The sequence below is a fragment of the Rana temporaria genome, chromosome 3 (assembly GCF_905171775.1).
Source record: "Rana temporaria chromosome 3, aRanTem1.1, whole genome shotgun sequence".
NCBI lineage: Eukaryota > Metazoa > Chordata > Amphibia > Anura > Ranidae > Rana > Rana temporaria.
Genome location: NC_053491.1, coordinates 183,274,412 through 183,288,847, shown reverse-complemented (window position 1 = coordinate 183,288,847; position 14,436 = coordinate 183,274,412). Strand labels below are relative to the sequence as shown.

At 41.5% G+C, this 14,436-nt stretch overlaps 1 protein-coding gene across 5 annotated transcripts in view; it reads left to right on the top strand.

Moving 5' to 3' along the window:
* SYT1 (synaptotagmin 1) overlaps nucleotides 1–14,436 on the top strand; it is a 738,111-nt gene that overhangs the window by 640,514 nt on the left and 83,161 nt on the right. For all 5 annotated transcript variants that reach the window (XM_040343936.1, XM_040343935.1, XM_040343939.1 and 2 more), the window contains one exon: nucleotides 10,856–10,973. In XM_040343936.1, coding sequence (XP_040199870.1) covers nucleotides 10,856–10,973 — 118 coding nt within the window. The remainder of the gene's footprint in view (nucleotides 1–10,855; nucleotides 10,974–14,436) is intronic.

Sequence of the window (14,436 nt, the reverse complement as noted above, 5' to 3'; positions counted from 1 at the left end):
TTTAAACTATGGGCCAGATTCTCAGAGCAAGTACGCCAGCGTATCTACTGATACACCAACGTACTTTCAAATTTGCCGCGTCATATCTTTAGTTTGAATCCTCAAACCAAGATACGACGGCTTCTGGCTTCGATCCGACAGGCGTACGGCTTCGTACACCTTCGGATCGTAGGTGCAATACTTTGGCGCCCGCTGGGTGGAGTTCGTGTTGTTTTCTGCGTCGGGTATGCTAATTAGCTTTTTCTGTCGATCCACGAAGGTACGCGCGGCCGTCGCATTCTCTTACGTCGTCGCTAGTCGGCTTTTCCCGGCGTATAGTTAAAGCTGCTATTTCGTGGCATATAGATAGACTTGCCATGTTAAAGTATGGCCGTCGTTCCCGCGTCAAATTTTTTTTTTTGCGTAAGTCGTCCGTGAATAGGAAAGAACGTAACTCACGTCTAAGTTCAAAAAATGACGTTGTTGCGACGTCATTTCGCGCAAAGTACGGCGGGAAATTTCGAAATGGATCATGCGCATTTCAATTGGCGCGGGGGACTTTAATTTAAGAGGAAAATATTTTTGTCTTTACAACACCTTTAACCTCCCTGGCGGTATGATTCTGTCTGGAATTACTTACCAAAAGCGGTACAATTATTTTGCAAGGAAATTTGGCGTTTTATACTGTAGGTCTGTAATTTTTAGGAATAACTCATTTAAATCTGACCAAACAAGAGTCTTGTAGGCATCCCGGGTATGAATTTTTTTTAAAAACAAAATTATAAATTATAATATAATAAATAATTATAAATAATTATAACAATAATATAATTATAATAAAAAATATTCAATAATGTAATCAACTCAAAATCACTGAAATTTGCTCAGTTGCAGAATTGTCGCTGTCATTACTTTTATTTTTTTATGACGTATTTCCCCACAAATCGCTATCGCACAATTCTGCAAGTGATTATAATTTATTATCGCTGTTTTCTAGCTGCTCTAAAACCATTTTTGACATAAAGGGACACTTTTGGACAATCTACAGTTTGCAGGCAGAAAGAACAGTTTTTATTATATAAAAGTACATGTAGGGCACTGGGCAGACCACTAGGGACAAGGGGGGTGTGTATTTTTTACATACAGTACTGTAATCTATAAGATTACAGTATACTGTGTGTATTGTGTTTATTTACTTTTTTGAATTTGGCGCCGTTCTCCGCCCCCGTGCGTCGTAACGTCGCAGGGAACGGAGATCGGCGGCACACAGGGACACTGTGAATCGAGCGAGGAGGACCCGCTCGCTCACACAGCGGGGAGACATCGCAGGATCCATGGACAAGGTGAGTAACTTGTCTGTGGATGCTGCGAGCAGGTAAGCCGCGCCTCTGCACAGCTACCCCGAGCGTGACTCGGGGATACCGATCGCAGCATGAAAAAAACACCCCGAGTCACGCTCGGGGATACCGCCAGGCAGGTTAAGGTGAAAAAACACGAAGCTTTACAACCCCTTTAATATACTTTAGAGCTGTGTGTCATTCAGTGGCACAGGGAATATTGTTTAGGTAAAGGGAAAAATAAATAGTGAATCTTGGAAGCATGGGTCCACCAGTCATAGAATATCTAAAAATCTAAAACACACCAAATGAATGAACCTTAAGCTACTTTAACCACTTAAGACCCGGACCAATATGCAGGCTAAGGACCCGAGGTGTTTTTACAATTTGGCACTGCACTGCTTTAACTGGTAATTGCGTGGTCATGCAATGTTGTACCGAAACACAATTTACGTCCTTTTTTTCCCACAAATAGAGCTTTCTTTTGATGGTATTTGATTGCCTCTGCAATTTTTATTTTTGTCGATATAAATGGAAAAGGACTGAAAATTTTGAAAAAAAATGATATTTTCTACTTTTTGTTATAAGAAAAATCAAATAAACTCAATTTTAGTGATACATTTAGGCCAAAATGTATTCAGCCACATGTCTTTATTAAAAAAAACATCGCAATAAGCGTTTATTTATTGGTTTTCGCAAAAGTTATAGCGTCTACAAACTAGGGTACATTTTCTGGAATTTACACAGCTTTTAATTTATGACTGCCTATTTAACTTCTTGAAGTGCTAAAATAGCAGGGCAGTACAAAACCCCCCAAATGACCCCATTTTGAAAAGTAGACACCCCAAGGTAATTGCTGAGAGGCATGTTGAGTCCATTGAATATTTAATTTTTTTGTCCCAAGTGATTGTGAAGTGACCAAAAAAAATAAATGTTTTTAAAAAGTTGTCACTAAATGATATATTGCTTACACATGCCATGGTTATATGTGGAATTTCACCCCCAAAATACATTTTGCTGCTTCTGAGTACAGGGATACCACATGTTTGGGACTTTTTGGGAGCCTAGCCGCGTACGGGGCCCCAAAAACCAAGCACCGCCTTCAAGATTTCTAAGGGCATAAATTTTTGATTTCACTCCTCACTACCTATCACTACCTATTGATTGATTGATTGATTTTTGAGCTTAATTAGGCGCCAAATGCCCACTGTGAAGTGAGCGTCTAAGCGCCGCTGGAGAGATGTAACTTTGAATCAATCCGTGGTGAAGAAGAGAGAGAAAAGAGAAGAGAGGGCGGTGAAAGGAAAGGGTATCCAGCCCTTAGGGGAGCAAGAGGAAAGAGCCGTGAAGTGTATGAGAAAAAATATAAAAGAAAAAAGGAACAGTGGGGATACTAGAGGAGGGGTAGAAGACATCATAGTTATTAGAGAGGCAAGTGGCCCCTTCAATGAGGGGGCGGACTGTGAGAGGGAAAAGAATATAAATTTATCCATAGGCCTGGATGAACAGCTCCGTCTTTAGTTTTTTTCTGAAGAGGAGCAGGTTAGGTGTCATCTTAAGTTCCAAGGAGAGGGCATTCCACAGCATGGCACCCCTACTCTGGAGTCGTTTGCCTCCCATGGAAGAAAGTTTAGATGGAATGACTGTGGCTAAATGTTGGGTCTTGGATCTAAATGGGCGCGAGGGTTCATAGTCCACCGCCAAGCTGTGTAAGTACTTGGGACCCTGTCCCCAGTATGCACGAAAGAAGATACAAAGCGTTCTAAAGATCACTCTCTGCTCGATGGTTCTGAACCACCTGAAGCTTATGGGCCCATTTCTGCGGGGCACCCAATAGGAATACGTTTGCCCCGTCTAACCGGGAATGGATAAAAGCCTGGGCAAGTAGTGATCTGTTATTTTGGGTGAATAGATGTTTTACTTTTCTGAGGAGCCTTAGATGGTAATTGGCATTCCCGCAGGATGTTTCTGAAGTGGGGCACAAACGAGAGGGTGTCATCGATTATGACTCCTAGGTTTTTTACCTGCTTGGCTGGAATGGGTGTGGGTCCGAAAGATAGAGGCCAAGCAGCCAGCAATAGGGGGCTAGTAGGACCAATTAATAGAACTTCAGTTTTAGCTGCGTTCAGTCCAAGCCTATTGCCAGCCATCCAGTCCTGTATTTCTACCAGGCATTTCGCCAACTGAACTGGCTGCTGAGGTCCTCTTGCTGAATCAACCAGAATTTGTGTGTCATCGGCATAAAGCTGACACTCCAAGTTATTGTTCTGGATGATGTCAGCAAGAGGACGAACATAGCAGTTAAAGAGGAGTGGCGATAGAGCACTTCCCTGTGGAACTCCGCATGTCAGAGGTCTTGGGGTAGACCGGTGTGTTCCCATCTTGACACATTGTGTTCTCTCATGGAGAAACAAGGGTATCCAGCTCAGGACCACCCCGTTAAGATCTATCACAGTTTTGAAGGCCATAAAATGCCAAGATGGCACACAACCCCCCCAAATGACCCAATTTTGAAAACAAGACACCCCAAGCTATTTGCTGAGAGGCATGTTGAGCCCATTGAATATTTAATTTTTTTGCACCAAGTGATTGAATAATGACCAAAAAATTATTTACAAAAAGTTGTCACTAAATGATATATTGCTCACACATGCCACACACTATATTGCCCAAATTATTGATGAAATAAAAAAGATGATCTTAGGCTGAGTACTTGGATACCAAACACGACATCATTTAAAATTGCGCACAAACATGCAGTGGCGACAAACTTCATACATTTTTTAAATCTTTTAAAAGCCTTTACAGGTTACCACATTAGATTTACAGAGGAGGTCTACTGCTAAAATTACTACCCTCGATTTGACCTTCGCACGGTGCAATTGCTGTTTACATATGACTCCAGACTGATGCTTGCGTTCGCCTTTGCGCAAGAGAGGGGGGGACAGGGATGCTTTTTTTAATTAGCCGATGGGATTGCTTTTACATGTAAGCCGACCGCTGGCTAAAAAGAATGCTACCAAGATGATACCTAAACCCGCAGGCATCATTCTGGTATAACCATTCAAAGTCCAGCAACATACCAGTACGTTGATGGTTCTTGTTGGACATGTATTGTAATCTTTTTTTTCATGCAGCCTGTTGGCTGAACGAAAAAAAGAGATTGATCGGTGAGTATGCCCACCATTAGAATACCTTGCTTTATCCACCCACTTCTAATGATGGGCATACATGCACCATTTAAATATGCTGAAGCATGGGGGCATCCTCCCGCAAAAAAAGTTATGCCGCGCACACACGGTCAGACTTTTCCACGGACAAGCCTCCGTCGGAATTTTGACCGTATGTACGCGGCATAAAAAGTTATGGCGCATACACACGGTCGGACTTTTCCATGGGCAAGCCTCCATCGGAATTTAGACCGTATGTACGCGGCATTAGGAGCAAAATCGCTCCTCCACCTCTAATGCCCCCATGCTTCGGCATATATGCTCTTTTTTAAACTGTGGTGGTGAAATCACCTCCTACAGCATTGGAGTCCTGGCTTTATGTATCGCGGGAGCAAATGCTGTTGCTGTCAAGCTAAATGAATCCGCGATGCAACTGAATAGCGTACCTGCTAAGCAAATGATGGTTAACATTAAAACAAAGTAACATTACAGTATAACAGTAAGATCATACCATACCTGCAACGCAAGGGGGCAACAATAACAATAAAACAACAACTATTTTTTTTTTTATATATATATTTTTTTGTGTTTTCATTTTTTTACTTTTTTTTGTAACTGTAACTGTTCAACTTTTCTGTTGGGTGGGCTGGGCTGGGCTGGGCGTAGGGGAAAAATGCAGTTGCTAGTGGGTATCTGGTCTGATCCCGCTAACAATGCGTTTTTGGGAACCCTAAACTGCTGGGTACGCTAGTATAGATCTGATCAGATCAGATATTGATACTATACCACTAAGGGGGGTGTATGCTTTGCACGTGGGTGTAAGCGTTACTGGCACTAACCTAATGCTGCCTGGGGCGACACAGACCCTGACTGACGCTAAAATTTAATTGATATCACCCGCCAGGCGATCAGGGGGTTAAACCTTTATTGGGTTATATACGGCGGGTGCCCTGATGCTATAAACAGCAAACTAACTAACCAGCGTCACCCATAACACTTATACGTGTTTACTGGTGAAAGGGTTAACTAGGGGGCAAACAGGGGGTTAAAACCTTTATTAGGTAATATATGGGGGTACCTGACGCTATATAAAAACCTGGCGGCGAACCTAAATAACGAACTGGCTAACCAGCGTCACCAGTGATATCTTATATGGTGATCGCTGGTGAAACTCTAGGGCAGTGGTTCTCAACCTGGGGGTCAAATGATAATTTGCCAGGGGTCACCGAATCCTGGGCTATTCCTGAAGCCTGCACCACTCTCCCAGACTTTTTGCAGCCACCCAGCAGGGCTGTCCCTGGAGCCTGTGGCTGCCCAGCTGGGTAGTTCCTGGAGCCCACGGCCGCCCACTCAGCCTATTCGCAGGTGCCCATTCAGTGCACAGCATGGCTGGGGCAGAGACTTGAGGTCAACTGACTGGTGAGGAATGTGAAGTGGGATGAGCTAGAGGAGACCCCATCTCCTGATTTCGGCATAGGTGTCACTGCTGCGAGAAACCACAAAGTCAGAGACACAGTGAAGCCGGAGACACAGTGAGTGTGATTATAGTTGCCATTAAAAAGGACTCAGTGAGCGCTAAATGTCTGTGGTTTAGGCGAAAATTACTTGTCATGGCTTGGGTGCCGACAACCCATGCTACAAAAATAATTTTACTGTTAGGGGTCCCCACAACTTGGGAAATTTTATCAAGGGGTCACGGCACTAGAAGGTTGAGAACCACTGCTCTAGGGGAAATCAGGGGGTTAAAACCTTTATTAGAAAATGTATGGGGGTACCTGACGCTATAAAAACCTGACAGCGAACCTAAAAATGGAACTGGCTACCTAGCGGCACCAGCGACACTAATACAGCGATCAGAAAAATGATTGCTTAGTGACACTGGTGATAGGGGGTGAAAGGGTTAACTGGGGGCGATCAAGGGGTTAAACCTTTATTAGGGGGGTGGGGGGCTACCCTGGACCTAAAGGGGCCTAAGACTAACTGCCCTGACACTTTTTACAGTGACAAATGACACTAAATGCAGTGATCAGTAAATAAATGATCACTGTAATCAGTGACACTGTGACTGGGGGCTGGGGGGGTGATCTGGGGGTGACTGGGGGGTGAAAGTGTGCCTATGTGTACTGTGTCAGTGTGCTGTTGGTGCAACGTTGGATATCTTCACTCCACGACCCAGGTCAAAAAAACCGCCTCGTGGAGCGTGACATCACTTCCTCCTGCCTGTGTTTACATTACACAGGCAGAGGAAGCAGATGATTCGCTGGGAGCGATCGCGAGGGGGTGGCCAGAAACCAATGGCCACCCCCTCATCCCGGATCGCTCCCACAGGCTAACGGACCGCCACATGTACCTGGGGGGGTCCGATCGGACGCTGACCTGCGGAAAGGCAGACACGTACAGGTACGTGAATGTGCCTGTATGTGCCATTCTGCTGACGTATATGTAAATGCAGCGGTCCTTGTGGTTAATAAATTAAATGTTCAGGTTTAGAATGGCTGTCATAGTTTTTAGGTTTGAAATATTAATAACAATTTGTGGGTAGATGTTTTACATAGGAACGACTAAGAATATTTCTAAAATAAACATTTTACCAAAAGATTTTAAACAGGAAAACAGTTAAAATGTAAAAATAACTTAACCACTTCCATACAGGGCACGTATACACCTTCCCGCCCAAGCCAATTTTCAGCTTTCAGCACTGTCGCACTTTGAATGGCAATTGCGCGGTCATGCTACACTGTACCCAAACAAAATTGGCGTCCTTTTTTACCCACAAATAGAGCTTTCTTTTGGTGGTATTTGATCACCTCTGCAATTTTTTTTTTTGCGCAACAACTAAACAAAAACCGAAAATTTTGAAAAAAATTAAGTTTTTATTTTTTTCTGTAATTTTTTTGTAAATAAGTATGTTTTCTCTTTCAATTACGGGCACTGATATGGTGGCACTGATGGGCACAGATGAGATGGCACTGATGGACATCGACGAGGTAGTACTGATGGGCACAGATGAGGTGGCACTGATTGGCGGCGCTGGTATGCGGCACTGATGGGCACACATAGGCGGCACTCATGGGCACACATAGGCGGCACTGATGGGCAGCACTGATGGGCACTCATGGGCGGCACTGATGGGCACTCATGGGCGGCACTGGGCACTCATGGGCGGCACAGATGGGCACTCATGGGCGGCACAGATGGGCACTGTGGGGTGGCACTTATGGGTGGCACTTATGGGTGGCACAGATGGGCACTGTGGGGTGGCACATATGGGCACTGTGGGGTGGCACTGATGGACACTGTGGGGTGGCACTGATGGACACTGTGGGGCGGCACTGATGGACACTGTGGGGCGGCATTATTTACTTGTTTACTTGTTGCCAGTTAGTGCCCATTTGTGGGCACTGATTGGCATCTTTTTTTTTTGCATCTTTTTTTTTTTTTTCAGACTTTTTTTTTTTTTTTTTTAGACTTTTTTTTTCAGACTTTTTTTTCAGACTTTTTTTTCAGACTTTTTTTTGCCCCTTTTTTTAAGTTTTGCCCTTCCCTAGTGGGCATCCCTGGTGGTCCATGTGGCGATCCGAGGGGGGGCTGCGCTGATAAACAATCAGCGCGAACCCCCCCTGTCAGGAGAGCCGCGAGTGAGGAAGAGCCATCAACGGCTCTTCCTGTTTACATCGTGATCAGCCGTGGTTGGACACGGCTGATCACGTGGTAAAGAGTCTCCATGAGAGACTCTTTACCGGGATCGGTGTTGCGGGGTGTCAGACTGACACCCCGCAACAACGATCGCCGCGATGCGCGCCCCCGGGGGCGCGCAGCGGCTAAGAATCCTGAGGACGTCATATGACGTCCAGTCAGGATTCTACAACCACTTTGCCGACGTCAATTTGTCATTGGCGGGCGGCAAGTGGTTAATAACTAATAATTGCGTGCTTGAACTTTTCTGCATGGTTTTATTTTCAGTTCTTTAAAATCAACAAGAGTAAAACTTGTCATGATAAATTGTATGTAAAGAACATTTTAGTGTTGCATAATGTGGGTAAGAGTCAGGCCTCGTACACACGACCGAGTTTCTCAGCAAAAACCAGCAAGAAACTTGCTGGGATTTTTTTTGCCGAGGAAACCAGTCGTGTGTATATTTTTCGACGAGGAAACTGTCGAGGATCCCGTCGAGCCAAAAAGAGAGCATGTCTTCTTTTTCCTCGACGGGAATGGAGAAACTTGCCTTGTCAAGTTCCTCGACAGCCTAACAAGGAACTCAACGAGGAAAACGATGTGTTTCGTCCGTCGAGTTCCATGGCCGTGTGTGAGAGGCTTTAGGTGCAGGTTTAGGAGATATCCTTTTTAGCTACAGGTAAGCCTTAATATAGGCTTACCTGTAACATTAAGTTGTAAACAAGGGTTTATAACCACTTTAATGTGCCCCTTGCTGTAGAGATTATTTATGTTTGCCGTACTGAAGCTCAAATATAAATATAGTGAACTTGCTACACACCATTCCCTTGAAAAGGATGTAATGCGTATCAAAGATAAATGGGGGACTGTTACCCCTTGATAAAATGAAATTAGTTTATTTTTACTTTTTAAATGCTTCCAAAAGTTTTCATGGATATTTCTGTTGTCATATGTTAAAAATACCTGCTATCCTCTTATCTTTTTTATAAAAGAAGCCCATTATGTTACTCCAAATTGCGTTGTAGTTTATTCAGGAAACAACTTATATATGTTTTGAAAGAATTCCCCAACAAAATGTCGATTTGGTACACTTCTTCAAGCTTCTGATTCAAACTTTATCTTAAATTAAAACAGAAACCACTAATGCTTTACAAGATGATAGAAGAACTTTACTTGTTGTCAATTTAGTGTTCTAAGAGAGAAGGTTAGTGCTGTAACTGCAAGCCACGCAGTGGGATCCCTCCAACAGTACCTTACAGATTTCATGTAATGATCAAAGTCATTTACTTACATAAATTATTTATTTTAAGGGACGAAAAAAAGTTTCTACTACTCGATCCACACAGTATCCATATGAAATAATGAGGCCACAAGAGACCGTTTCTGCACATCATAACACTTTATAGTCCAGAGGGCCTGCAGCTCTCACTTCTGCAACTCTTGGTAGTTGTTATCAAAATTGTGTGACTGCTACAGTCAAAATGTGGAGTGTTTTCTGATCTGTTTAAGTATATTCTGATGGACCTGGTGCAAACAGCAATAAAAAAAACTGTTCCAAATTAAGATGCATGCAACTACACATTTGTATGAAAGAAGGTAAACTGTTAAAGAATGGCCAGTCACTAAAAAGATCTTCCTGATCACCCTGCTGTCTGTTCAAAAACCAAAACCTTTAGCCACGGTGTTGACGGCGTTGCCTACCTGTACCATTAATATTGACTAATTTCTAAGTATAAAAGGAAAATAAAATCATCTCTGTTCCATTTTCTTATTTGGTGCTGTAATAATAATCTGGGATATCATGTGCTCCTTGTTTCAATTACTATTTGTAAATTTCAGCTGATGACTATGTGGGTTGACTGAAGTAAAGTTAGGATTAGCCTAGGTTCACACTGCTGCGAATTCAAAATCGCGGTAAAATGTGCGATTTTACCGCGATTTCGCGGCTGCGATTGTGCCGCGATTTCGGCCGCAATTTAATGTAAATCGCGGCCCGAAATCGCAAAAAGTAGTACAGGAACTACTTTTTGAAATCGCAGATGCGGCGTCGCACTGATTAGGACAGTGCCATTGCCGACAATTGCCGCCGATTTGAGATGCGATTTGACATGTCAAATCGCATCTCAAATCGTTCCAAATCTTACCCAGTGTGAACCAGGGCTTAAGAAGACAAAGTGACTCTGCAGTTAGAAGAAAAAAAAATATATTGTTTTGTAATATGAAAGGAATAGCCCTGACTTATACTGTCCCTCTGTTTAGCTACTTACATCTCTTGAATGGGTCATACTTAAACCTAAACTCTAGTCTGATATTAAAGACTATCATTTAACCCACTTATGTATCCTCAAGAACAGTTAAACAAATTTAAAATAAAACAGGTGTGTGTACCTGAACTTGTTGAGGGAGGGCCAACACTGTGAGCCAGTCAAGCCCTGTAGCGTTTCACAGCACTGTCAACGAGCATAGCATAGATTGAGCATAAGAATAACATCATTACATACTGCTGCTATTTATTTGCCCAATCAGGGTGAGTCTTTAACTATGATGCACTGTAGTTGAGAATAATTTAACGGTCTAAGAAATCAGAGCTTCAAACTACTTAACTGCATTCTACACATATAACTTGATGAGCTTCTGGAAATATTGCGTGAGTACAAACATTTTGGCTGATTTACTGGTTGGATTGTTTTACAGCAAGAGAAACTTGGGGACATCTGTTTCTCTCTCCGCTATGTACCCACGGCTGGCAAGCTCACAGTTGTTATTCTGGAAGCAAAGAACCTTAAGAAGATGGATGTTGGTGGTTTATCTGGTAAGTGACACCTAGCTACATGTGAATAAATGTGTTTGCAATTAAATCTGAAAGAGAGCTGAATGCTAATACTTTTTGGGTTTTTCATTTTCAAGTTAGTGCTTTAGACAATGAATCAGAATGTATTATATTATTTGTGCATACATACATACAGTGCATGCACTAGAGCTTTAGAATGGTAAAATAATAATACCATACCTCTACTTCCATGTAGAACTTTCTTGAAAATCCCAAAACCACATAACTTGCTCAACTAGACTAAAACTTTAATCTATTTTTAATATATAAGAGGGTTTGTGGAATATCTTATTTTTCCTGTCCTGTCCAAACTAATTTGAATCCTTATGCAGCTGGGGCAATTGTTGCTGTTTTTACATGAAATGCACATTTTAAAGTTAAGGAAAATGTACTAGAAATCTCCAAATCATATTATTTTATTAAATAGAAGACCTTTAAATCTGAAAATCTTGATTTAGTACATTCTACAGTAAATGGGCAAACTTTATCAAAGCTATATTTTCAATAAAAATGCACTAAAACTCTAAATTTCCCATCAAGCATCAAATATTAATCAGTGTTGTGAATAAATAAAAAATATCTCTAGGTATAAAATCATGTGCAGGTTTTTTATAGGGGTACACATTTTAAGTATTGTGGAAGTGGTTGAGAAGATTTCAAGCAGCCCAAATCACTTCTTCAATATGCATAGAAGCTGGGTGGTTAAAGATTGCAAATAAAAATGTATAGCATATTGTAAATGAATGTTATTAAAAATGTCCTTATATTTAACTTCACAATGTTATTTTTGTTTATAATCTATTTGCATTTGGTGATATTGTGATTTCTCTTTGACTTTACATTGTTTACCTTTAGACTTTAGTATTGCTTTAAGTATTCATGACAGTGATGAAAGAAAATAAGCCTATTACTGCAATAAACGGTAATAGCATTTCACTTGTACAGGTGGTCCCCGGGTTACAAACACGATGGGGTCTGTAGGTTTGTTCTTAAGTTGAATCTGTTTGTAAGTCGGAACAGGTAACATTTTTAAGTGTAGCTCCAGACCAACAAAAAATATTTTTAAGCTTTTTGGATAGCATAGGGAAGGGGTGACAACCCTGTAACGTTTGTTTTGCTGTTTATGTCCCTGTTCAGAAGATTTCAGTTCTTTCTGTCCTTATAACAATTGGATTTTGAAAATTTGGGGTTGTTGTGGAAACAAGCCTTGGTGATAAAGCATCAGTGGAGACACCCTTTTCCCATAATAACTCCTACAGGAGTGAATTTCCCTTCCTAGGGGTAGATTTCCTCTCACTTCCTGTTGTCTCCCTCCGTTTGTAAGTAGGAGTCGTTTGTAAGTCAGATTTTTCTAACTAGGGGACTGCCTGTATTTCTAATGGGACTAACATTACTAACATACTATATAATAACATAACCAAGATTCTTTAAAATTAGAAGATGTTTTAAGTATGTTTTTTAACCATGACTATATTTACTAAAAAACAATGATTTAATTAAAAATGCAAAAGTACCTTTTTTAAAGGCACATGTCAGACTCTAAAAGAGAACAATGATTCATGTATTTGTTGTCTTCAGCACAGAGCACATCTAGACCTAAAATCTTTATAAATTGAAAATCTTTCACGTGATGTGTTCCAGTCAATAGTTCCCTTTGTGAAGTGCATGCACTTAGGCATAAGCTGATCTTGAGCAATGATTCCTATCTCATTAGGAATCTGAACATATGTACTGTACATGACCTTGAAATTGTTAGAAGTGGCAAGTGGGGTACACTCATCCTTCAGTTACTGCAAAACAGTGTTCCAAATTAATACCTGCTGCAGCTTTCTATGTTTGTAGAGTTTAAAACGACCTGTTCATTATTTAATTGGATTAGACTAAAAATGGATTTCTGATCTGAGAAAAAATATGGAACACAAGTTAAACAAAGAACCAATGTATAGATGCACCATTCCAGGTAGGTACCCAATGCCCAGCAGGCAAACCCAAAACCATGTTATTATTAAGCACAGTTTAGCGTGAACTGCGCTAACATTTGTTCCCAGCTAATGTGACTGTGTTTGGTGGATTTTACTGCAATAAAGTTTTCTACTTGGATTTTCAATCCCCGTGTGCAGCTTACCCCATTTGCTTCACAGACCAGTAAGAACCAGTGACTTTTTTCTGCTAAAGTTGACTACATGAGCAGTACAGTAAAAGTTACTATAGATAGAATTATTCTGTTGTTTAAATGCAAATGTTTCACTCATTAGCAGCTCAAGACTTGTCAGTACCCTTGGCATTGTTGGAAAATTCAAATACTGCCATGCATATCTACTTTTTTTTTTTCTTTTTTTTTTAAAGTGTATTTTGTGCGTGTACTTGAGAGAGGAGCCGGACTGCAGGAGTTGGGAGTAGGCAGGCCTCCCCCAGAGGCAATCTGCCACCTTTCTCCATGCCCCGGGTGGCAATGGTGGGGGTCCTCCCACACAGCCCGCCCTACCTGCTCCGCTTTGAAGCCCAACGGGGCAGAGGGACTTCCTATAAGGGAGTGAGAGGATCTAGCCCGCTCAACCAGCCCCGTTAGTCCTTTGCCTCTCTTTTTAGAGACCGCGTGGTCAAAGTGCGTGCATGTTAACCCAATTTTGAGTGCGTGTAAGTGTGGTGGTTTTTGTGGAAGGGGGGTGGGCGTACTAAGCGCAGGCTTACCTCGCATAGCACACCCACCGGGAGCCGGGCTGAGACCACCAAACTCAATTCACATGTAGCTGAGACCGGGATCCGAACCCCTAGCTGCAGAGGTGAATGGCTTGTCAGCGCAGTGGCAATCGCGTTGAGCCACCGCAGCTCCCATGCATGTCTACTTAGAACCAATATCCTAATGAACATCACAAAACAAAATAGATACACAACGCTGCCACAATTTGATAGCATCTCTCAGGAAAGACCTTCATTTCATCCTTTTTGTAGACAAGATAAAATATGGCAATAGGACAGTCAGCCTAGCTAATAGATAGAATCCATGTTATGCACTTAAATAAAATAAAGACAATATTGTTATAATTACCATCAAACTAATATACAGTAGTAAATAGCAATGTGTTGTGAACATTCTTATCTGAGATGAGCTATGCCATATCTAAACTTTCCTAGCCGGATGGGAAATTAGGATTGATTGCTAAATCTAGATAAATGCATAAGTGAGAATTATCTATAAATAACCTATATGTGCATTATAACAAGATTTTATACTTTTAATTTAAATGCTTTTTCAAACTGCTTCTGAAATAACAACTGCAAAAATATGCTTTCCCATCTGCTGGTAAAATAATTCTGCTCCAGGGAATACTTTTAAATGCTTAACATTAGCATGCAAATTACCATACATATTTTTTGCCTTTATTGGCCTTTGTTGTAAAATAAAAACCAGCAAAAAATAATCAGTTAGTATTCAAAGATTTGT